This window comes from Clarias gariepinus, chromosome 4 (assembly GCF_024256425.1).
Source record: "Clarias gariepinus isolate MV-2021 ecotype Netherlands chromosome 4, CGAR_prim_01v2, whole genome shotgun sequence".
In the NCBI taxonomy this organism is placed as follows: Eukaryota; Metazoa; Chordata; class Actinopteri; order Siluriformes; family Clariidae; genus Clarias; species Clarias gariepinus.
This window is the reverse complement of record NC_071103.1, coordinates 26566919-26593846: the sequence shown is the minus strand read 5'-3', so window position 1 is coordinate 26593846 and position 26928 is coordinate 26566919. Positions and strand designations below refer to the sequence as shown.

Below are 26928 nucleotides of genomic sequence, written 5' to 3'. Positions count from 1 at the left end.
GATCCAGGAACATGAGAATATGGTATTCTTGTATATGAAAAACTATTACACCTGAATAGTAGTAAAGAAAAAGACAATATATTTCCCTCAGCTGGCCTAGTCTAGTCTGCAATACATCAGTGTGCATTTTTAGCTTGTCCTGTCAATCAACCCAACTCTCTGATAGTATTTGTTGGCCACCAATATTCTCTGGCTAGCTTGTTGTTAACATTAGTAACTGTTAATGCTACTCTGTTGTTGCTGTACTCTATAAACGTTGCATAAGAGTTTAATATTTATACACTATAGTAGAATAGTACCTTTAGTCACTCATGTCTGTAAGTGTAACAGAGCAGTTAGAGTAGATTTTTATGAGCTCTGACAGAAACAAAAAAAAACTTTCACTGAGGCCTTCATGGGAAATTACATCATTACAGTGATGATATGACCACTTACAGTACAGGGCATCATGAACAGGGGATTAGTCAGATCATAATATGTGAGGATGTTAAAAGGATGTTGACTGTCTAGTGAGACTAGTGTATCTAAAGTAACCAATATAGCTAAAATCTGAAGAAAGCTTATAGCCAGTTTAGCCTTAATCAACACACACTCACTTAAAAAGGCATTGATTAGTTCATCAATACCATTTTCAATAGCAAGGTCTAACAGGAATAACAGTATAGCGCTTTTAACAATTGCCATTGTCCCAAAGCAGCTTTACACAATCAAAAAATTTAGAGAGAGGGGGAGAGAGGGAAGAGAAAGAGCGGGAGAGAGAGCAGAAGAGATAACAGTTAGGTCTGGTCACAGTCATATAATGTATAATGTAAATGTATATTTAGTGTAGAGTGCAAGCAGAGACTCCGGCAGGACTAACTATGACATCATAACTAAAAGAGAGAGCCAGAAGGAAACACAGACATGAGGGCTCCCTGAGATGTAAAGCAACCAAGTAATCAATGAGAGTGGTGAAGACAGCATCTAAACATACCAGTTCACCATAATACTCTACGTCCATGAGTCCCCCAGATCTGCTACTTTACCTAAGGCAAATCTATTTATAAAAATGCTTGATTAAATAAATAGGTTTTTAGCCTGGACTTAAACACTGAGACTGTGTCTGACTCCCGAACATTATTTGGAAGACTATTCCATAATTTTGGGGCTTTGTAAGAAAAAGCTCTGCCCCCAGCTGTAGTTTTCATAATACGCGGTACTGACAAGCAGCCTAAATCTTTTGATCGAAGTAGGCGTGGTGGTTCGTAAGACACTAGCAGTTCACTCAGATACTGCTGTAGGGCATTACAATAGTCCAACCTAGAGGTGATAAAACATGAACTCGTTTTTCTGCATCATTTAGCGACAATATGTTTCTTATCCTGGCAATATTTCTGAGGTAAAAGAATGCTATCCTGGTTATATTATCTACATGAGCTTCAAATGAAAGGCTGGAATCTATAATCACAACGAGGTATTTTACTGTTGCACTTGATGGAGCAGAAAGGCCATCTAAAGTTACAGAGTGATCTAGAATTTTACTTCCAGCTGTATGTGGTCCTATGGCTAGAACTTCTGTCTTATCTGGATTAAGCAAAAGGAAGTTAATTAGTATCCAATTTCTTATGTCCTGCACACATTGCTCAACTTTAGTAAGGTTTATCTCATCAGGTTTTGCTGAGACGTATAACTGTGTGTCGTCAGCATAACAGTGAAAAATTTCACCACTGCAAATGCAAACATATATTATTTAATTAAATATATTTTTTTAAATAAATCTATTTTTAAATCAGTGTGGTGACACATGAATTACTTAATGATAATGATAATATGTACCAAAATAGACTGCCCCCCATTTGCATCACATAAGGACATTTAAGTCTTTAGTCCTCAAAAAATATATACTGTGTATATATATACACACACTAATACAGTACATACACAAGTCTATTTTAGATTACTTAAATACTGAATGTGGTTTGTATTAAACCATAAGGTGTAAAGATTTTAAGGTTTAACACAAAAGAAAGAAAAGTCAGGCAACAACAAAAAAAGATCGGTCAATTGAGTTTGTTGAAGATAACGGAAATAGCTTTAATTTCATTTCTGGACAAAATGTTCCTTTCAAGTGACTTTCAAGTGCACCATGTGCAAGGAATTAGCAGGAGAGCACAGGCAATTAGGCAGGTGCTTTTTGCAGCAGTCACTCCAGTGATTTCTCTCTTTTGATTAAGAAACTAGTAAACCATGGTGTAAAACAACAGTGCATTCAGAGACTCCATAAATCTTAGGGAGGCTTTGTGTTTTAGTACTGATGGCTCTGTGCCAAAAAGGCACACTGTATTTGTGTGTGTGTGTGTGTGTGAGAGAGAGAGAGAGAGAGAGAGAACCTCTGTAAGATGGTACACATTGTATAGATTTTAGAGCTAATTATACCCAGTAAGCATTTTTATTCATCATGCTCATTTATATCCCTGTGTATTTTGAGTCATAACCTGATAAGGGAGCTAGAAAGTAGTAAGATATAAAACTATGCTTAATGAAGCTGGAGCAAGCCTCAATCTTTAAACAATTATGAACATTACAGTAATAGATAAGTACAGTTTGGATCATCTCTGCACATGAGCATATACAGTAAATGAGCAATGTAAAGCAAAACCGAGGCTTGCTGTTTCTCCAACATGCTCTGACATTAGTTTCACCATAGCCTGAAATAGTGCTGCAAGATTCTACAGATCACTACAGAGAGTCCTGAAATAAATGACAAATGGTATAATATAATAATATAATAATGGTATAATATTATATAGGGACAGAAATCACCCAATACGATATTATCTCGATATTAAGGTGACAATTCGATTTGTATTGTGATTTTGTAAATATCATAATTCCATAAATGTCCTGATCAGACATTAATTTTAAATTAAAAATTAATATTAAAAAAATGTAGGCACAATATTCAGTTGGATGTAAACTTCCACTCTGCTATACATATTTCTGAAATGTACAACTTGATTGAGTAACAACAAAAAACTATTGTCTTTTGTTAGGAGGAGTTTTGCAGGCAGTGCTTTTTCTTCAGGCATACGTTTCAGGAAAGATATCTGTTATCTGGACAGTAGTAAATCTTCCTGATCCACACTGCAGTGATTTATTGTTTTCCACAAAGCGAGTATCATGTCACACCCTGAGCAGTGCACTGCAAAATGAACACGATCATAGTTCTTTTCAATGTGTTTAATATGACAGCATACTCTGTAACTGTGTAAGGGCAGGAGTTAGAAGTAGACTAACATGGTTGAGATAATCAACTCAGTTTTTCTATACCTGAAGTGCCCTGCGCAATTATTGGCACCCTTTTTAGGTATTTTTAAGTATTAGTAAAAAATTATTATGAAAAATCCTCAATTTGGATGTGTCTATGAAGATGTTTCATCTCACACACAAAAAGAGAGAGAAATTCAACCATTTATTAAAATGTTATTCAGAGGAAAGCAAATCTCCCATCAAGAAATAATTATTTTCAACAAAAACGTGTGTTTTTATTTATGAGTGGAAATGCTCATGGAGGACACTGTATATCAGTGGACCATGCTGGTCTGTTAAAGCTGTCTTACATGATGTGTTTGTCATGAATGAGTCAGCTACTCAAACTGATTCTCTCGTAAAATCCAGAAAAAAATCCAGAACGAAGACAGATGCATTACATTAGTATTCTGTGTTCACCAGTAAGTGCAGATCGAAATCCATTACCTTAAACGGTAAAGCAACGATTAAGCACTAGCTTTATAGAACATAAAGAAGTGTGTTTAATTCTGTGTGCATAGTTGCAGCAGCATGATGTTCTTATATATTTCTGCTTGTTATGATGATCCATGTTGTGTAGTGTATTACATAAATGATATGAGCATGAAAAAATTAAATATTTGTAATAGGCTTCAATTCCCAGCCTCTAGAGGTTGCAGAGTACCATCAGTTCTTGTCCCAAACCTGGATAAAAATGAGAGGGTTGTGTCAGGAAGGGAATCTGTGCCCAAAAAAAATGCTGATCTGATGATCCACTCTGGTGACCCCTGATGGGAGCAGCCAAAAAAAACAACAACAACAAAACACACACACACTAGCCACAGTAATAATTATATTGCAGAAATGTACTAAATAGTATTGCTCCAGGATCACTGGTTAAATCCTGAGATTAAATCACCTAAAACATGCTAGATGCTGAACTGGGTACTTTAATTACTCTTGGTGTGAATGAGTGTGTGCATGGAGCTCTGACACGGACTTGTGTCCCATACTGGCTTTTCTCCCTCCCTCACGCCCAGTGATGCTCTCCTATTAAAGCAGGTGCTAAAGATACATTAAATAATTGAGTGTGTACTATGTTTATCATTACACACATGCAGCAGTTTTATGTAGCTATAGTTATTCAATTAAAGGTCCAAAAGTATACACCCGACTATCTCACTCATTTGTGGTTCTTCCCCAAACTGTTGTGTGCTGTAGCATTAAAATTTCTGTTCACTGGAATTTAGAAACCCAGACAAAGTGAGTCAGACATGGTTTAAGAAAAAGGTGAAGGACAGAACTCAAGTGGCGTGCACCCAGCCTTGACCTTAACCCCACTGAACACCTTTGGGATGAACTGAAACACTGACTGCACCTCAGTCACACAGACTGTCACCTGATATCAGTGCCTGATCTCGCTAATGCTCTTGGCTGAATATACAAATCCCCACAGCCATGCTTCAAAATCTAGGGAAACACCTTCCCAGGCAGTGGAGGTTGTTTTACCAGCCAAGATGAGACTAAATTGAGAATATAATGTTCAGGCGTCCACAAACATTTGGATAGTGTGTATGCAATGTATACAGTGCAAACCGAATCTGATAAATAATTTTACTTTAAAAAAAAAAAAAAGACAAGCAGTATACAAATAAAACCTTCAAAACTGGCACTGCTAATCTTGTTAAGCCGAACTCTGCTGCTCTGACTCATTAAAATTACCAGTAATTCCCATCACTACTGTCAGTGTCAGTTCTCTGTAGTGTAAAGTGACAGGCAGATGACTAGAAATTCTTCACAGTGCAAATAATAATTTTTTATATACAAAGGATTAAATATTAGGTTTGCTCTACATTTTAAAAATGCTAGAAATAAGTCTGTTGAAAATTCGATACAGATATGGAACAGATGAATATTAGCATGAGACAAGGAGAAATCTAAATCCCCTAAACAATATAGCCCAAATCACACTGCATTTCACAATAAACAACATACATTATGATGATTAAATAAACATTCACGGTTTTGTATCATTGCATTGACACACACTGTAAATTTAGTTATACAACATTTTATTATTACATACTCTAAAATAATCTCCTATTCTTTTTTTAATTTCATTTATTATTTATTTCATTATTTAACGTATCTAATTTTTAATAAAAAAAAAATTCTGTACTTAAATAATTTTTTACTTATTTAAATTTTGTTTTAGATTTCTGAGAAGCAAAATGAAATAAACTGTGAATGCAGTATTAAGAAGTCAATTGAAAGATTTCCAGATTTTTATCCCTATTCATTAATACTCGTTTGGTGGTAATAGATGAGTAAACATTATTGAAAGCACTGATGTCTGGATTAGCTGTGGTAGCTTTAACACCTGGCCCTGTTGGGGAGAATTAGTAGAAAGCTACAGCACTGTCATGCTGTGTGGGTTTGAGGTAATCTGGCTTAATTCAATACAGCTTAATAAATGTAGAGCTTTTCTCATTAGAAAATATTATGGTCAGCTCACTGCACACTAGCATTCCACTATCTGCTTCTGATCATTTTTCATTGTCTTTTTATTAATAACTGCTCTGCCTTTTAGTCCTTGATTAGAATCAAAGCACAGGCCAGGTAAAAATAGTTTTTTTTTTGCCAAACACAGCCACACACTGCCACCCAAGGCAAGACACAGTAGTATACACATTTACTTTTTCATAAGGCAGTGCTACTTATATTTTTCCCCCATGCTGTGACCAGAACAATACTTAAACCAGTCTTAGCAAGTATACGCTAACTATCTAGTCTAGTGTCCTTTCTATAGCACTGGTTACTGGTTGTGGAGTCCAGGCTCCCCAAGACATACTATAGGTGAAACACTGCCAAAGGGCCTTTTTTAGTTATTAAACAATGGCTAGAGTCCCAATCCTGTAAGTTCTTATCGCATTATGCATGTAGAAACGCTTTTCTTTTCACTATCCTTCCAGGAAGGATATTGTTTTCTTTGCTTAATACAGGCCACTAATTCGACCTTTCTGAAACCACACTATTTTCTGTGTATTCATTATTGAGTTGCTATTGTTCTCAGTCTGTTTAGCTACTTAAATTGAATAGGTTTTTGAATTGAAAAAACAATCAGGAATATTAATAATGGTAATTATATTGGTAGATTGTTCAGGACAAAACAGTTTTATAGCTTCAATAATTTTTTTAATGAAAATTTCAATATGAAGGTGATTATAAAGATAATAAGTTAAACCTGTTCTGAGATTGGATTTTATTTGATTTTAACAAAGTCCTTATCTGCAAAAAGTCTGATAACCCCTGATCTAGATACATTTGAAATCAGTTATTCTGTGTCACTAACCCTCATTGCTAAGTTGCTAGTAGATCTTACTTAAAATTGTTAATGATTGATTACTCAATCATGAATCAGTGATTGTATAACTTGTTTTTAAGTTGTGTAATGCATGCTGGGTGTTTTAGTAGTCATGCACTGAGATTGAGGGATGTGATGTCATCCTACAAAAGAATCTATATACATCATATATGCTTGTTTTGTGCTGGAATGACTATTATTTATTTTATTTTTTCTCCCTTATTCTTTCTCTCAAACACACATAGCTCATAAGAAGATGAATCACATGCGAATCAGACCATATCATGGAACAACACAGGGTCAATACACACAGACACTAAGCCACATGACATTCACTTGGACACTCAGACACACAAAACCTACATGTAGTTTAGTCCTAAACACTGCAGGTTAGTTCTCTAGAAATCTATTGCATACTTGACTTTGGCCGAAAGGTGGATTTAGTCTAATTCATTTAATGATTAGTGTCTTTTGTTTTGGTGAAGAAGTAGCTCTGTTTTGATCAGGATATTATTAGAATACAGACAGACATAGCCCTAATGATTCAAAAACATAAAACATCATGTACACAGAAGGAAAATACAAAAACATAGAAAATACAGCATATGCTGATCATTCCTGATCTGAGTAAAGTGCTGTATATGAGATCCAGTGCTGAGTTTGAAATAATAGTGACCTGCGGCTAGGACACAGACTAATGGAGCAGGTATGGCAGTAGATTTTAATTGGCCTGAGGTTAAAATCTGGAATTGACAAAGCTAATGGGGATTAAATAAGCATCAATAATGTTCACAGAGAAGCAGGACCAAGCACTTACATCAACATGCCATCAACACTAAGCACTTGTGCCAGCACAGCGAGGTCAGGACTGTATGGGGGATGTGGCAGTAACTCCCAGCTGAGTTCCTGTCATGTGCAAGTGGTGTTTGTGTATGATTGTGTGTATAGTTCCCACAGAGAGATAAGTCTAAGTTGACAACAAGTTATCCATCAACTTTCAATGATTATGCGTTCCAACCTTGTGAATGTTCACTGGAAAGACTACAGTTTGCTCCGAGCCATCTCGGTCAGGATAGTACTATTCTCTCTTCAAATGTTTTACTGTGGCTCAGTCTTCTGTAAAATCAGTTTTACTCTTTAGTCCCGTTTTGACTTGAACGTGCCTTATATAATCTACTGATTCATAAATGAAACTAGCTACATCCAGGACCATAAAGGTATAGATAGAGAATCCCGCTCTTATGTGTTTGAGGTCTGTAGCATTTACATGATTAGATAAATAAAGCAATGTGGTAGAGATTGTATTCATAAATACATGAGTAATAAGCACTCGCCATACAGTACCCATGCTTTAGTGTGAAAAATAATAATATACATATTGTGTAGATGCAAATAGAGTAGCATGTGCGTAAATCATCAGTTTGTTTGTGGAGTAGGTGGAGAGGACCTTGAAGGATTTAAAACATCCATGTAATCTTTAAAAAGATATCGGGCACAAGTCATATGTCTTTCTCACTCAAAAAAAAGTTGCTATATTGGGATGATACAGATACAGATGTTAAGAACACATCAGAAAAAAAACAACAGCAAAAAGTATGGAAATATTGTAAGTTCAAATTTCTCTCTCTCTATCTTTAACTCAGTGTGCATATGTTTCTCTGGCTTTATTAATGCAGCTAAACAGAAGCAAAAAGGTCTAGCTGGATTCGGAGAATTCAGCCTGTGGCAAGTCTGTGCAACAGCAGCTACAGTAGCAGTAATCTCAGTGTTAGTGTGTGTGTGTGTGCGCGTGGATGAATGAGTGGGCAGAGTGGGAGGGGGCAGTATCACCACAGTTCAGGGACATCTACTCCGACAGGGAGGAATAGCAGGGTAGGAGAAAGGAAAGAGCGAAAGAAGGGAAAAAGAAGAGGGTCTTGGAGCAGAGCTGTTATGGGAAACTTTGTCCCACTGTGAGATGTTGAACCTGGAGTACATAACTAAACTGGCCCAGACATGAATGTAAGTCGGGAGAGATTTTTGTGTTGGTGAACGTGTGGTGGGTCAGCTCTCTGCTCTCTGTTTGATTTGATTGCTGTTTGAGGCATGAAAGGATTTTTATGTAAGGCACTAGAACACTTATTATTGTAGAGGTTAAATATGCAGTTCTTTAACTTTTAGTACTCTAGTACTATATTCTGATCTAGCAATAAACCAGATGTTTTATTATTTTTCAGTTTTACTGAGCAATCATTAAAGCTGCTAACTTTATATAACTTTATACTGTATGTATATTAATATAAACTGTGTAAGCCCTAATTCCATGTCACTGTGATAAATTGATTCTTCTTGTGATCTGTGGTTGACTATCATTAGTTTTGTTATTTATAATGAAATTCACATTTCCCTGTGTGACACTATTGCTGCTTAAAAAAAAAAAATTTAGTCTTACCATATGGTTTGATGGGCATCTGTTCAATCGTGAGCTTTTTTGGATGTTTGAGTGTCACGTGTGGTTTGACCTTGAAAGTGGCCCGATTGAGCATTGCCTTACTAGTTCCCTGCTGTTAAGCGGAGAAAAAATGGCCACATGCTTCTTTTATGAAATATTCAGTTTGAAATGGCACTGCTGCTCTGAGCACAGATTCAGGGTTTCCCTTTCCCATACCCGAGCCTCATCTGATTCTCAGGATCTCAGCATTCACCAAACACCACCAGCATAAGAGACAGAAGGATGAAGGAAGCATTTCGAATAAAAAAAATATTGTAAAATTAGTCACTTATTCAGTTTATAGGCCATTCACAAAATCCACACTTGCATGAAACCTGCTGCTGCTTTTCAGTTCCCATCTGGTGCCTAAGAGTTGCTTATATGTTCATAAAAGAATAGAAAGTATTCCTCAGAGACAAAAAGATGTAATATTTCTCACTTATCTGTGACCTATATCAGCTCTTGATGGTGAAACCTTTAATTGTTTTCTCAGTATGCATCAGGGAATGCACTTGTGTTATATTATGCATTAGCAACTATGTAGGGCTTACGCATGAGCGACTACAGCAGAGAGCACACATACATAAATCAGGCCAGTCCAGCTAAAAGCACCTTAAGGCACTGGACACACTATGCCTAACTAGAAGTTGTGGGTAATTTCTAGAAGAGCCCTAAGGGTTTTAATCTGGCTCCCAACAGAGTATTGTCACATCTACCCTGTAAAATGAACTTGTTTAAAAAATAATCACTGCTGATGGCAGACACTTTATCTATTTTCTTCAGGTTTGTATAAAATGTTGCAGTAATGTAGAAAAAATATTTATATATGTGCAGAAGGATGATCATTTAGTCAACAAACCAAAGTTTATAGTGACACAGCAAGAACATAGCTACATGCAAAAGGTTTAACACAGATATCATATATATATATCACTCACCTAAAGGATTATTAGGAACACCATACTAATACGGTGTTTGATCCCCTTTCGCCTTCATTCTTAATTCTACGTGGCATTGATTCAACAAGGTGCTGAAAGCATTCTTTAGAAATGTTGGCCCATATTGATAGGATAGCATCTTGCAGTTGATGGAGATTTGTAGGATGCACATCCAGGGCACGAAGCTCCCGTTCCACCACATCCCAAAGATGCTCTATTGGGTTGAGATCTGGTGACTGTGGGGGTCATTTTAGTACAGTGAACTCATTGTCATGTTCAAGAAACCAATTTAAATTAATTGCTGGAAGTAGCCATCAGAGGATGGGTACATGGTGGTCATAAAGGGATGGACATGGTCAGAAACAATGCTCAGGTAGCCCGTGGCATTGAAATGATGCCCAATTGGCACTAAGGGGCCTAAAGTGTGCCAAGAAAACATCACCCACACCATTACACCACCACCACCAGCCTGTACTGTGGTAACAAGGCATGATGGATCCATGTTCTCATTCTGTTTATGCCAAATTCTGACTCTACCATTTGAATGTCTCAAGAGAAATCGAGACTCATCAGACCAGGCAACATTTTTCCAGTCTTTAACTGTCCAATTTTGGTGAGCTCGTGCAAATTGTAGCTTCATTTTCCTATTTGTTATGAGATGAGTGGTACCTGGTGGGTTCTTCTGCTGTTGTAGCCCACCCACCTCAAGGTTGTGCGTGTTGTGGCTTTGCAAATGCTTTGCTGCATATCTCGGTTGTAACGAGTGGTTATTTCAGTCAAAGTTGCTCTTCTATCAGCTTGAATCAGTCGGCCCATTCTCCTCTGACCTCTAGCATTAACAAGGCATTTTCGCCCACAGGACTGCCGCATACTGAATGTTTTTCCCTTTTCACACCATTCTTTGTAAACCCTAGAAGTGGTTGTGTGTGAAAATCCCAGTAACTGAGCAGATTGTGAAATACTCAGACCGGCCCGTTTGGCACCAACAACCATGCCACACTCAAAATTGCTTAAATCACCTTTCTTTAGCTAGCTATCATAATAGCTAATTAGTAGTGATGCGCGGGTCAGGTATTTTTTCAACCCGCGGGTCCCGCTTTATGAAATTATTCGGCCCGCCCCAGCCCGCCCCGCACCACTGTATCTATTTTTACAACCCGCCCTGCCCCGCACCTGCGACCATTCAATAGGCATTGTCATTCAAATGAAAGCCTGAAAGTGCTTGGAAACATCGCTATGTAAACTGGCAACAACATATGATTATGAATATGAACGATAAATCAGGTCATATTAATAACAAAATAATGATACACATTTTAAACATTTACAAAGCAGCGTTTGTAATCTAGGCTAAACTATTTTTTATTTTAGATTTGTATAGGGCAGGGCAGGTATTTCTACTTTAGTGTTTACAGCCTACGCTAAATAACCACTGACTTTTTTTTTTTCATTTATCACACGGAAATGTTCATTTAGCGTTTTTACATTTGCTGTGCAAAAAAAGAATTAAACTGTTAAAAAAGAAATTAATTACGGGACTGGTTTACATAAATAAATAAATAAATAAATAAAGTTTAAAGATCATTAAGATTAATGATATACATTATACAGTTACTATAATCTGATTGGAAGAGATGCATTCCACAAGTGCTGATATAGAGCATAACATCACTGGGACTTTTAACTGTGTGTATCACTTCACATCACAGTTGTTCCAACAATCATTAATTACACTAAATGTCACTCACAGCATGGGTGTAAATATACTGTATCTGTATTGTCAGCAGTACTGGGAAGAGGGGAGACCAGCTGCCTGACAAAACCCACATTCAAAACCGGTCAGGAAAGAACTTCAACAGCAAGAAAACACACCTGATAACATTATATCACCTTAAACAAGTAGCCTTACCGATGTCACTCTAAATTGGCTCTGAATCGTCCTTTTAGTTTTGTTCACTGCTAACACAAGCTACTAAGATACCTTCTAGCACAAGGCTAAATCTCAAATCCCTCCCTGACCTCTGTTTAAGGGCACTACTTGGAGTGTTGAATAAGTGAGAATATAGAGTAAATGCTTTGTCTTTCTCAGGACTTTTCTCAGGTTTATTCTCCTCATCCTTTAACTACCAGTTAGAATGTAAATTTTACTGTTATTTACGCTGTCAGGCAGCTCCACACATTCGGAAGACAGCGCTATCCGCTCCTTCCACTTGCGCAAGCTCACAGACGCCCCTGATTGGCTGTAGATCTGTGATTAATGTGGGAGCACCAAGTACCTCTTACCCCTCCCCTCTCAGAGAGCTCGGCCAATCAGCTCTCTCTAGGCCTCCGGCTGCGAGAGGTAACAGCATTACTCGGAAATTAAACTCCGCATGATAGGGCGAGCACTTTACCACAGCGCCACTTGGAGGCCTGCAAATTAACTGCAAATTAATTAAAAAAACAAATCAGTTGATAATTAATTGTACTTGTTCAACTATTGTATAAAAGCAATATCATGCTTGAGGTTATGCTTTTGTGCTGAATATCAGCATGACTGTGATATTTTCAGCAGCCTAAGTGCCTATGACCACATGATAGCCATGCTGATATTCAGTAGAACAGCAGTCCCTTTCGTGTGATATTCCTACTCAACTAAACTACCTGCTTAGAGTTTCATTACAGTACAAATATCTGTGCCAAAATGTACTTAAATTAACACTAATTTAGGAATTTAAACATGGTTCACATATAAAACTTTTTTAGTGGAATCCAAAAGTACATCTTAATGAAATATATGCATTTTAACCACTTTTCATTTCCCTCTAAATAAGGCCAAACCTCTTTCGCTTCAGTTTTGCTTCAGGAATTTGAAGAATCATGCATCTCTAAAGTGCACTGTGTCTGCATCCATACCCCTGTGTATCATGGTGATTTAGACCAGTTTTTCTGTTCCAGCAGCACTCCAGTGCAAACACATTGGACCCCAGTGAAGAAAGAACAGACACTGAGGACAATGAGGAAGAGGACCTGGGTGTGTTGGATGACCAGAGGAGTATCATCCTCCACCTGCTCTCCCAGCTTAAACTAGGCATGGACCTCACACGGGTATGTATCCAAACGCAGGCACACACAGAAGCAATGAACAGGTTTACTTATCGTGTGTTATTGCCTTGGCCAGAAATCTAATTTATTGGCCAGCTGTCTATATCAATCACATTTAATTTTGTGACTACACAACTCCCTGCTCTTTCTTTCTATTGATTTTACTGCATATAAATAACAAGTCCGGATCAAACAGTACATATTTAAAAAATGATATAAAATAATCCTGCATAGGAAGAATATTGCACTGATGCAGCAACAATGTATCATATATATAGGACTGTATAAGCGAAAACTAAACTCATGGCTGTGTTGTTACTGGGAAATAATCAGTGATGCAGTCTGATGTGCTCCAACAGGAAGTGGTTAACATGTTTAAGATTATCATATTTAAAATGTCCCAAAAGTTTTATTCATTTTAGAATACATTAATTTGCCAATGTTCTCCATTTTTTTAAGCAAAGCATATGAGTTCAATAAAAATACATTGCATGTAAATACAATACAAGAACCTGTCAGAAATGAGCTTTCAACTGGCTATGGTATAAAATCTTTTAACAAGCCGTTATATGCACTTTTTTCTGTACTGTACTGTAATTTCGACAAATATAAATAATGTGAGATATAATTGTATAATTTCTAATTCTCTTTGTTCACGTTACACTATCTGTCTATCTGTGACTTCTCAGACCATGATGAATACTGGTCATGATGAATTTGACAGAGAAAATGAAAGTCTATTGATTAAAATGCTTTTTGTCCATAGTACATTTAGAAAGGAACAAGTTGTTTTTTTTCTGCCCGTATATTTCCTGGAGGCTTGGCTAAGGTTAAAAGCCATTGAGCAGGGATCGATGCAGGTCTCTGGGAATCGCGGATGAGTAAAGATAACGATATGTGTTAGAGATTGTTAGGCCTGGGGCAAAAGGACAGCACATTGATCCAGTGCAGGTCAGATTGAACGTCAGACACAGGATCACACATTTTTTAAATATGTCGCAGCAGTGGATTGAACCTCATTGATTGGTGAGAGAATAACTTGTGTGTGTGTGCATGGTTGAGAAAGAGGATTAGATATCAGTAGAGATCTACTCTATCTATCAGTTAAAAATTTGCATACCCTGAAAGAAACTGTAACTTAGAAATTGGAATTGTTAATGTAATTGGTTTGTTAATATAATTTTTCTTTCTTTGATATCTAAAACAGTTCAATTTGTAACTCATTGTACTTCTCCTCCACCTTTCAACCAGAAGCACTTTTAGTGCCCTAGTTTAGTATTTCAATTTATCACCATGCATTGATTCCCTGATGACTCCGCTCTACTAGATGCATTTATGGTTAATTTATTTATTCATCTTTATCCCGGGCTAAGAGTGGATCCAAAGACTCAGGAACACAGAGTGCCAGATTAGAATACTGGATGTTATGCCAATTCATACATAAAATGAATACCCTAATTTGTACTAAATAATAACTCAAAAAAAATGTGCTTTCCCCTAGTGACTTTAATTAGATTAATGAAGTAATTAGAGGCCACTCTCTTATCTCTCTCCTAGGTAGTACTGCCTACCTTTATCCTTGAGAAGCGCTCTCTGCTGGAGATGTATGCTAACTTCATGGCCCATCCTGATATGTTCCTGGCCATCACAGCTGGAGCAACGCCAGAAGAGCGCATTGTGCGATTCGTGGAATATTACCTAACTGCCTTTCATGAAGGACGCAAAGGTGCTGTGGCCAAAAAGCCCTATAACCCTATACTCGGAGAGAGCTTTCTGTGCAGCTGGGACGTCCCCCGTGAAAAAGTACGGCCTCTTAGGACCAACACTTCTGTCACGGTGCCTTCGTCCACACCCCCAAGCTCAGCCAATCCTGCTCACTGCTACCGGCTGCACTTTGTGGCTGAGCAGGTCTCACACCACCCACCGGTCTCAGGGTTCTACTGCGAGTGCAAGGAGCGTGGAATGTGTGTCAACGCCCACGTCTGGACCAAGAGCAAGTTCATGGGCATGTCTGTGGGTGTGTCCATGGTCGGAGAGGGTGAGTTGAATTACATGATTTGTGTTTAACAGTTGGTTCACAGATGAATTACCTGTCATTAAGGAATTTAATTGTTAGTTGTATTTAAATGAGATAATATATACATATACATTTTATACAACTAATGTATTTTGAGATACATGTATAATTTCTCATACAATAACTAATTGAATTGATTTTAATTGTTTCATATACTGTCTCTGGAATGCCGTGTGTGACACCTGATGGATGCCATATACAGTAGGTCGGCGAGACTTAATATGGCTGAAACAATAATATTAGGAAACTGCTTAAAAGGCCACTGTTCTGTAGATTCATGTTTAGACATCACATGCATAGCATACCAGAGAGAAACCTCTTCTTGAGCTGAGTTATAGTAATGTCACAATAATGGTCTGCTCTTTGCAGCATGGTGTCAGGGTATAACCTTAAGCTACATTCAGTTTAGCTGACTACATGATGAAGAGGAGGTGAATATGATGCATGAATACCGTGCCGACTGGACTTCTCCTGTCAGTGTAGTAAATATCCACTTTAGACTATGGCTAGGCTCAAGACATGCTTTTAAATCAGAAGCCATTAAACTTCTGTGAGGGTACAGATGAACTTTGTAGTGTTTTAGATGGTACGCACCATCTCACTTGGAAGGTACTTGGGAATATATTATACTGACCCTATTATGTTTTTTATCCAATTTTAAAGGAAGAGTTGAGGGAGACACCTCATTCAATAATTCATTTATTTAATCATCTTTAGTAATGTATCTAAAGATTGCCAGTGACTCTAATGTATGGACATCCAGGGGAAGTTCATTCCACCATCTAGGAGCCAGAATAGAAAACAGTCTAGATACATGCCTTCCCAATAGCCTGAGAGATGGTAGGACCTGTCGAACAGAGCTAGAGGATCGGAGGGAACATGGTGCAGTGCGGGGTGTGATAAGTGCTTTGAGGTAAGTGGGTGCTGGGCCTTTTTTTAGCTTTGTGGGCAAGTAGTAGTTCTTTGAATTTGATGCAGGCAGCCACAGGAAGCCAGTGGAGGGAGTGGAGAAGCAGGGTCGTGTGGAAGAACTTGGGAAGGTTGAAAACAAGTTGTGCAGTTGCATTCTGGATCAGCTACAGAGGACAGATGGTGCACAGAGGCAGACCTGCCAGGAATGAGTTGTAGTAGTCCAGTCTTGAAATAACAAGGGACCGAACAAGCACCCGAGTAGCCTGTGTGGAGAGAAACGTCCGAGTTCTTCTGATGTTATAAAGATGAAATCGACAAGAACGAGTTGATTGTCCAGAGTTACCCCAAGGTTGTCATAGACTAACGGAGTGATCTGGGTGTTGTTCAGCGAGATTGTAATATCCTGACAGGGGGATGAACCAGCTAGGATAAACAGCAGTACAATTTTACTGAGATTAAATTTCAGTTGATAAGCTGCCATCCAAGATAAGATGTCTGTGGATCAGGCTTGTTTGTCTGGTGCGTCCATGAGTGCTTAATTGGATTGGGATCTGGGGAATTTGAAGGCAGGGCTGGCGGTCTTGGGCTCTTTTCCTGCTGGGCCCTGTGTGCAGCGTGCTCTGGTGCACTGGGTATTCCAGTGCCTTTTTATTGTGGCCAGCATTGCCTTTTTTCATCGGCTTTTCTGTGGGATTGGACTGGATAAGGTGGGTTTTGGTCCCTGTAAGCATGGGTGAGACTTGGGTGCCCATGATTTTGTCACCAGTACAATGATTAATTTTAATGTGTTAATATTAAGGCTGATAATTACTTCAGACTGTGGTGTATTAGACATCCTTGAAAAAGTGCTGTCTGTATATTGTTTAGCAAGTGTATATCTGTGGCCTTAGAGAAAATTAAAGCTTATCTGCTCTCTCTAGTTCTGTCATCCTTTTAGTAGAGTACCCAATGTACATCCTCACTACACACAAGCTGTCTGGTGAATTGACAAGCCTCAGGCCATGTGATTGCTATCTAGCTCTCAGTCAGCCAGCTTTGCACTGGAAAAGGGTGTAAGATTGTCTATGTCTGCCTCTCATTATGTGTCCGCAAAAACTTTTCCACATACTGTAGCAGAAATTAAGTCTGTGAAACATGATACAGACATACCGTACAGCAGCACCCTTTATCTTTCCATCAGTATGTTTCTAACACTAGCAAGCACACCGGTGCTCAGTGAAATGGACGAAGTTACTGCCTCCGCAAGCTCACCTCAGTGATTCACTCTGATTAGGCCAGCATTAATTACTTACAAGACAAATGGAACTAATTCTCCTTTAGAAGAGCAAGGTAGGTAATTAGAGGCAGAGAGACCTGATGGAGATTAATGAGGATTTCTTAAATGCTGCGTAATGATTATACAGACTTTATCATAACACAAAGAAGCACTGGAAGCAATTTTCCTAATCGAATTGTTTATTTATTTATTTGTTTGTTTGTTTGTTTGTGTTTACATGAGTATAATGAGCTAAACATAATTATGGCCCCACTTCATTAAAATAAAAAACACGATTGTATAAAATAAACATTCCACATAATTATGTAAAAATCCTTGTCTCTTGATAAAAAATGGTCATTTTTAAGTTTATGAGAATTATCTCCCTTCAAATATATGTGCCAAAATGTCTGACATGACTAAGTAATATTTTAAAATAAATGCAAACAAGAAACAGATCAGTATCTCAGCTGAGTTTTATATATATAATAATCATTTTTTTAAGTCAAGTTAAAAAACTTTTTTTTTATAAGTTTCTTGTGCGCCCTGAAAACTCAGCAAAGCCATTATTTGATATGGAGGTTTTTTAAATAAACATGCATACTGTAGGGCTCACAATCGTGCAGTAAAATGGCCACCTGAATTTTATGTCATTTTAACCAACTATATATGACTGGGAAAAAATTATATAAAAATGAGTCACATAGGCAAAGAAGTAGCACATGTACAGTGGGGCAAAAAAGTATTTAGTCAGCCACCAATTGTGCAAGTTCTCCCACTTAAAAAGATGAACGAGGCCTGTAATTTTCTTTATAGGTATACCTCAATTATGAGGGACAAAATAAGGGAAAAAAAATCCAGAAAATCACATTCTAGGATTTTGAATGAATTAATTGGTAAATTACTCAGTAAAATAAGTATTTGGTCACCTACAAACAAGCAAGATTTCTGGCTCTCACAGACCTGTAACTTCTTCTTTAAGAGGCCCCTCTGTCCTCCACTTGTTACCTGTTATTAATGGCATCAGTTTAAACTCCTTATAAGTATAAAAGACACCTGTCCACAACCTCAAACAATTCGTGGCTGACAAAATTCATTTTTTGCCCCACTGTATACATGATCACATGTTTTTATGGTTGTCTTTGGTTATGATTATTTGTACGACCATAAAAATAATAATATACTCATTTGTAAGGGTTCTACATATTGGCTATGTCATTTCTGTATTGTGGTAGTGGTAAAATGTACACGTTATAAAAGTAATGTTAACCTTCATTCTACCTGATACATTGGTAAACTCAAGGCTCCAATTTAAACACACGACTATGTTAGGTAGACAAAAGGTCTAACTGATGTGTATATATATATATATATATATATATATATAAACGGGACGCAGCCATGGACATGTACATATCACTCCATACCAAGTCACAAATACAAAGTATGAGACATCAAGGACACAGTGAGAAAGCACAAACTTTAACAGTGTGAATCCAGCGATATCCGTAACACATTTTTTTTATCATCATTGACCTGTGCTGTGCTGTTGCCCGTGTACCACTTGAGTTTCAAGGGTTAAAGCATTAGGAACTTTTGAGCTTTCATGTGAAGTTGTCAGGAGATTACAAATTAAAATCTTAAGCACAGACACCTATGTTATGATCAGATGAAACTAGAAACATAACTTTCAGTCCAGCACATCACTGTTTTATGGCAAAAAGAACAGCTCCAACATGCATTGGGGCTGTTTTGTTACTTTGTGGTTCAAGGGCTCTTGTGAAGACTGATGACATTGGAAATGCTCCTAACTCCCAGGATATTTCATCCTAAAACTGGGTTGCCTTTGCCAGGAGGTTTTGACTTAACCAAAGATAGAACTTTGATGGAGATGTGGGTCCAAATAGAAACAGAAATGACCATGTAATAGTTTCCACGATACTATCTCCAAACGCTCACTGGACATACTGTAAGCAGACCGAGCTCTTGGATCTCTTGCACACTCTTCTGGAGGCATTATGAAAGTGCTGACCTCAGCAGCATCATCTGTCACATGACAGTCCAATGCTCCCATATAGAGCGGAGGTGCAGGGGCACGGAGCCATGCTCTAGCCCTCTCCTGCTCCCATCTCCTGGGGAAACAGATGTGTTTGTGTCAGCCCTGGCCCAATGCCTTCAGCAAAACCTGCCACATGACAGCTGACTGTTATATAATAGCTGGATGCGGCCAGTCCTGTGAGGATACATATGTTGTGCAGCCAGTATTCTGCACATGACAAAGACAGGAGGAAGTTTCATAGAAAAGTCACAGGTGTTGCTTAGATTAATTAGATTCGGAAGGTTTTATTTAAAATTTTATTACACATTTTTGCATTATTGAGTCTGAATAACAAGTCCAGAACAAGTTTCCAATTTGCTAGGGAGTATAAAGATTAGAATTTGGAGCAATGGGAAAACATCATGTGGCCTGATGAGTTCAGATTGACCCTATTCGGGAGCAATGTGTGTGTCAGGGTAGAAGGAAATTGCATAAAGAGCTGCACCCATCATGCATAGCAGCCACTGTATAAACCTCTGGATGCATTGTTCTGATCTGGGGTTGCTTCAGTTGGTCAGGTCTAAGATCAGCAATGCTGTCTGGCAATAAAATGAAGTCAGCTGATGACCAGGTTATCACATCTGTGCACTATTTCCCTGATGGCACAGGCAAATTCCATAAGGAGCTTGAGCAATCATTTTCCCACATGAACTGGCCCCCACATTGTGCACCGTAATCAAAGTTAAAGGAAGTGAATAAAATTTTAGTGGAGTTTTTTTTGTTTAGCTTTTTTGCAGGCCAGTGAATACAGCGTATATTGTCCTTTAAAATGCATAAAATTACTTTAATAAGTATTACATTGAGTAGATATAGTGTACATACAGTAGGTTGAATGTTTGTACCATACTGTACATATTCCTAAATTATATGAATTTTTTTTTCTGGGATTTTTATAAGATGTGACCGTTTTACCCCAGGCACATTAGGCCACTGCAAGAGTGCACTGCACTTCCAGTCTGCTCAAAAGTTAATTAACATGGCCCTTTAAGCCCATTTACACAAAAAGCTCTAATAGGATTTTTACAGAGCTTTTAAAAAAGTGGATATCTTTTTACCATTTAGATTATGGCTTGTAAAGCTGCCTTCTGTTCTTTGCCACATAGTACCATATCAGTTTTTGAGGCATCCATTCAGTCATTATTGTGGCTCGCTATGATTGCTGTTAGGACAAGGTGTTAGGGATCACTGCTGTAGCAATGTCCACAAGCTGAATTTGGTGTGAGCGTAGTTATTTGTGGAAATATTTAGATTCAGGATGTTCTTCCTTGTCTTTCGGCTGTTTCCTTTCAGAGGACAAATCATCTGTCTCCATCTAACCCTATCCTCTGCGTCCTCTTTCATTACATCCATTAATCTCCTCTTAGGTCTTTCTCTAGACTTTCTGCCTGGCAGTTCCAACCTCGGCATCCTTCTATTGATACATTTACACTCTCTCCTCCAAACATGTACAAACCACCTCAATCTTGCCTGTCTGACTTTATCTCCAAAACATCTAACACAGGCTGTCCTCCTGATGGATTCTTGATCCTATCCATCCTTGTCACTCCCAAAGAGAACTTCAACATCTTCATCTCTGCTAACAATTCAAGCTGTTCTTTACTGTTGGTTAAAGAAGGAGAGACTTGCAATGTCATGGTTGCTAATTTCGTTTTACCATATATTTATACCACCTTTAAAAACTTTAAAAAATAAATACTTGCTAAACTTATATTGGGATTTTCTTCAGGGTCCAAAAATTAAGTATGTATGTATACAGTATGTGTATGTATCCATCCATCCATCCATCCAGTTGCTACAGAAATGATGATATGCTCTAATAATAATTCTTCATGTAACTTGTACTGGATTGCTTTGTATTATACTTTTGCTATTAATCGCAAGTTGAGAGTATCAGAAAATTAGCAGTTTCAGCAATTATCGATGATGTTTCACTGCTCAAAGCAACCAGGTGTACAGTATGGTTCTTCTGGATATAAATGCCATCCATATGCCCCAGACCAGTCCTGACATGATTTGTTATGTCATAATTGACCATGAGTATGAAACTTGCCATGCAACATCTGTCACATTATATTGATCTGTTATTTGCCTTTATAATGAATGTGACAGGACTTGTAATAAATCCACAGTGATTTGATGATGAACTATAAGACTTTTTGGTTTTGTGTGTGTTAGGAGTATTGCACCTTTTGGAGCACGAAGAACAGTATGTGTTCACATTGCCCTGTGCCTATGCCCGCTCCATCCTGACTGTGCCATGGGTGGAACTTGGAGGAAAAGTGTCTATCTGCTGTGCCAAGACCGGCTACTCTGCCACCGTAACATTTCACACCAAACCCTTCTATGGTGGAAAAGTGCACAGGTGAGTGTGTAGCTTAAGTGTTATCTACATTTCAATGTCTTTGGACTTTACATTTTACAGAGCTGTATTATTTTGTATTTTAAACAACAATGCCATACAAACTGCCATTTATCAATGTCCAGAGCAGTGTAAATAATTACACAACCCAGAAATCTCAGACAGCGTTATCTCTGACAGGGTGACGGCTGAAGTCAAGCACAATCCCACCAGCACCATCGTGTGTAAGGCTCAAGGCGAGTGGAATGGTACCCTGGAGTTCACATATAGTAGTGGAGAAACTAAAGTGATTGACACATCGAGACTGCCAGTCATTAAGAAGAGGATCCGCCCACTGGAAAAGCAGGGCCAGTATGAGTCCCGGTAAGAGAACACTTGAAGTACATTAAACGAATATGGAAAAGGAAATAACTTTATTTATTGTGTTTCAACATACTATGCATTTTTACTACTTTACAAAACATGCCGTTTTCCACGGCATAATTTCAAAAAGCTTATTCAATGTCATAACATGTATTTCCGTCAAGAGTTGCATTAATTTCTCCCTTAAATCTTGTTTTAACGATGGGTGAGTCAGACCACTGCATAAAGTCTTCTCTAGCACATCCTCATGATTCTTAATGGGCTAAAGGTCTGGACACTGTGGTGACCAATCCATGTGTAAAAAGGATGTCTCATGAACCACTCCTTCACAATATGACCCCAATGAAACCTGGCATCACCTTGGGCACATAACCTTGCCTAACCAGATTCTTAAATTAGACACTAGGCCTGATTGATGTGCCCATCACTCTGGAACAGGGTAAATCTGGACTCATCACACCACATGACCTTTTTCCATTGCTCCACAGTCCATTCTTTATGCTCCCTAGCAAATTAAAGACTTTTTTCCTGCTTGTATGTACCATATTTTAACTAAGAACATTGTGTATTGTCCTTCCCAAATGGATCTCTTATGCAACATGGCTCCTCTCGCATTACTTTGTCTCTCTGGACCACTTACTTAAGTATAATGCTAAGTAATGCAGGGCGAGCCAGACCTATGCCTGATCAAACAGCCGCATCAGAGTACCACAACGCCGTCAGACTGGCATTAGACTTGCAGCCTAATGCAATCAAACAGGGATAGAGATGCACTAAGCTGGTTCATGCAGGGAGGCAAGCATTCAGGGCAGCCTGATTTCCATTCATTGTACAACATACAGCACAGACGCAGTAATATACAGAGTATACCTGTATTGATTAGGAACAGAGCTCAAGGGAATATAGGAAAAGAAAAACAGGGTACATCCTGGACACGGAGCTACACACACACACACACACACACACTACAGCAATTTGTAAATGACAATTAGCCTAACCTACATGTCTTTGAACTGTGGGAGAAAACCAGAGTACCCGGAGGAAACCCACCAATCACAGGGAGACATGCAAATCCATGCACACAGAGACGGGAATCGACCCTGCCCGGGAATCGAACCCAGACCCTGGAAGTGCAAGGAGGCATCTTTTGGCTGACTCTGTACATATTGTAAAAAAAAAAAAATCTATATATTTAAGAATCAGGTGTTTAAATGACTAGATTGTTTATATTCTGGGAAATAGAATCTGGTTAATGCGCTCATTATAATTCGTTATAGTATTACGCACAATCTACAGAATCTAAAACTAATACACAGTCTACAAAATATGTTATTTAACAAAGAACAAACTGTACTTGCTGGTGAAGCTACAGTATATATGAGAAGACATTTCTTTAACGCTAATGGAAAGAGTCGACTCGGTCAGCGCTTTTGAAGTCAGGGAGTTTTGCACTACAGGAGGATTTTCAGTTTTCTAAGAGGAATACAACTCATTCTGACCCATTCTGTTATCACATCACTTCATCACTGATTATTTTCCTATAACAGCACACTTTGAAGTGTTTTCCGGCTTCCATATTAAGTACAGGAGGAAGCAGAAAGGGGATTGAATAAGACAGTCCTGTCTGACACCCTTGTGTGACTGTAATATTTCGTCAGCATTTACACTGGCCATAATGGATGAATAAAAGTGAAAGAAGTGTCCTTTATTAATGCATTGTGGATTTTAGTCTGGATTAAGCAGAAACCATGTTATCAAAAGACTAAACATGTGCTGTTTTCTGATTGTTTTTGACTGACAGGCGGTTGTGGCAGCACGTGACCGCAGCACTCAAGGCCGGAGACATCGACACAGCCACGGAGCACAAACACCAGCTAGAGGAGCGACAGCGCAGTGAGGAGAAGCAGCGAGCAGCCACCAACACCGCCTGGAAACCCAAGTACTTCATCAAAGAGGTGAGACGTCCTGGTAGAATTCTCCCTCTTTATCTTTCAATGTTCGCTTTTGTGTGTGAGCTGAGCCTGGAAAGCTGAAAAAGATTATTGCAATATAGGAGCAGGTCCATGTTTTTATTTTTTTTGCTTATATATGCACTTGGTTAAACAGAGAGATAATAAGAGTGAGAAGCCTTATTGAGGGAGTAATGTTCCTCTGTAGATGAAAAGATTTGCACGCTGAACCTGTGATCTCATATCTGAACAGAATCTCGTGTCTCCAGTGTGCATTCTAGATAAAGCCAAGAAATATATTTACTCTCTTCCTTTAGCACATAGAAGATGAATGTTGATGAATATGATGCTTACTTGTTTGTGTGTGTGCATGTACAGGGAGAAGGCTGGGTCTATCACAATCCTCTGTGGAAGACTAACTGTTGAGGAGAGGAACTGTCATGAGCTAGCTGTCCGTCACAGAGCCCAGCCCACAGATGGGTGGGGCCACACAGAGAGAGTGCTGGCCAGCTAATGGAACCAGAGGAACTGGAATTCACAGGAGCAGGAACGAGCCTGATCCGAAAGATAATTTCCTCTGAGCGATAAAGGTGCCAAAAAAAAAGAAGAAGAAAAAATATATATATTCCAACCCCCAAATCAGAACAACCCACTGAAGCAGCTCCCCAAAGAGCCGTGTCTCTGATTCGGAGATGGACACGCTCTGGAAAATTATTCTTTCCACCCTGTGACTGGAGACGTTGAGGTGAAACAGTGGAAAGGCGACGGAATTCAAATCCGATTCAAATTTCTTAATCTTCCTGAAAGATCAGCACTCACGCACAGTTTTCTTAAACGGAACACTAGTAAATAACGATATCTGTCCTGAAAATGTCAGTCCCGATCAACCACTTCACATCAGATCGTGGAGTAAAATGGAGCGAAGTGCTATTTTTAGACCCACGACTGCATATTAAAGTGAATATACAGGCTTGTGTGCAATCACTGAGTATAGCATTAATGTCTGACTTAAGTAGTCGTGAATGTGACTATTAGATCTCTGTGCATATTCTGGTTACAAAGTCTGTTATAAGGCAGGATGAATCTTTTAGCTCTTGAAGTAGCTGCTCATAACATTCCAGTACAAGGTCTAAATAAACAAAGTTTATTAATCTTAAGATTGCATTCTCTGTAAACAAGACGTTCAGTGTACAGTACATTCATTCAAGGACACTTACGTGATACATCTGTCCATCTGCAGGAAAATGACTACGGCTCTACCTGAATACACCTGACACTCAAACGTATGATAATTGAAGGAAGTTTGTCTTGATGGCGTCTTAAGAATAATCACAGTCTAAATCAAGTTTTAAATTCTTCCTTAGTGTAGCAGCTTGCATATATTTTTTTTTATAAAGAAACAAAAAATATATGTTTTGTTGAAATATATAAAATATGATTTGTTGTTCAGCTTACTTCCAAATTATTATTATTAGTTTATAAATATGTAAGATTTTGTACATGCTTTTAAGACAGACTGCTTAAGGTATTTAGATACAAGCTACACTTTGTATGTTGTATGCTACAGCAAACACACTGCTTTTTTTCTTTTTCTTTATCACTTCCAGCCGAATGTGTATAAGGACAATTTGGTATAGTTTAGAATCCCAAACTAAACCTTTAATGAGCTTCTCTTAGAAACTCATGATCACTGATATTCTCTGTATACTTTGTAACAGATGTTTAGAAAGTTGACTTGGGATGAACCTGATTCTCTTACAGGCCTTATTGGAATGCAGAATTTTTGCACGTTTGTTAAAGAAAAATAGTGTAAAGTTTGGGGCAAATAATGTAGATCTGTAAAAACGTTGTTCAGTGCTCCATGTTTGTGTGAAGAGTCTTAGGCGGAGTGATGTACAGCATCGTAATGTATTCAGAGCTTAGACCAAACACTTTGTGCACCAATGTAGAAACTATGCAACATGTTCATTTCACCATCTACAGGCAGGGAGATAACGATACCTTCCATCGTACAGTATAATGTGTGTTAAAATAAACATTTGTGCTTAAAGACATGCTGAGTGTTTTAGTTACAGTGGCAGAAGAAAATTTCTTGTATTGGAAGAGAAATTGTACACTCCCCAATCAAGAAAAAAAAAGGCAATACTTGGATTTAAATAAGTAAATACTTTAAAGGTGTTGATTGCATGATTACTTCAGCAATCAAGTAGAAGTAAATAAGTACTGTGTAACTGTTAAAATTGGTAATGTCCGATTTAAACAAATCTTTAAAAAATATATATAAATAAAAAAAAAATATATATATATATATATATAGATATATATATATATATATATATAGATATATATAGATATATAGATAGATAGATAGATAGATAGATAGATTAATTCTGTACTGAAATATACTTATATGTTCATAGACTGTTAAAGTAACATTATATGTACAATTTAAATTAACATATAATCACACAAACATAAAAAAAACATTCTATATTCACTGCAAGATTGTAAACTAACCACATGATCCCACTAGTAACAGCATGGATTTATGTGCGTTCCGCAAAATTAGAGAAAGGTGCGGAAATTATTTACGCATGCGCAGTGAGCGTATGTAGGCAGCTTCACAGGTAGGATGGATGTATAGAACATTTTTTCAAGATCCCCCTCCCCCCCACCATGCCACCTGATCTGATTGGTCAAATGGAGTCATGTGATTATTGTTGCTGCGTCTGATTGGTGAAACAGTCATGCGGTAGGTCTACCGGCTGCATGTGTAGAATAAATGGTTAGAA

At 38.0% G+C, this 26928-nt stretch overlaps 1 protein-coding gene across 2 annotated transcripts in view; it reads left to right on the top strand.

The window, feature by feature from the left end:
* The window catches only part of osbpl10b (oxysterol binding protein-like 10b), a 51509-nt gene extending 25321 nt beyond the window's left edge, over window positions 1-26188 (top strand). Inside the window, exons 7-12 of one of the 2 annotated variants that reach the window (XM_053494839.1) lie at window positions 12977-13126; window positions 14681-15161; window positions 21641-21827; window positions 22005-22187; window positions 23989-24142; window positions 24515-26188. In XM_053494839.1, the coding sequence (XP_053350814.1) occupies window positions 12977-13126; window positions 14681-15161; window positions 21641-21827; window positions 22005-22187; window positions 23989-24142; window positions 24515-24562 (1203 nt within the window). In that variant the 3' untranslated portion in view covers window positions 24563-26188. The remainder of the gene's footprint in view (window positions 1-12976; window positions 13127-14680; window positions 15162-21640; window positions 21828-22004; window positions 22188-23988; window positions 24143-24514) is intronic. The other variant, XM_053494840.1, reaches the window with a different exon arrangement.
* Window positions 26189-26928: the final 740 nt, after the last annotated feature.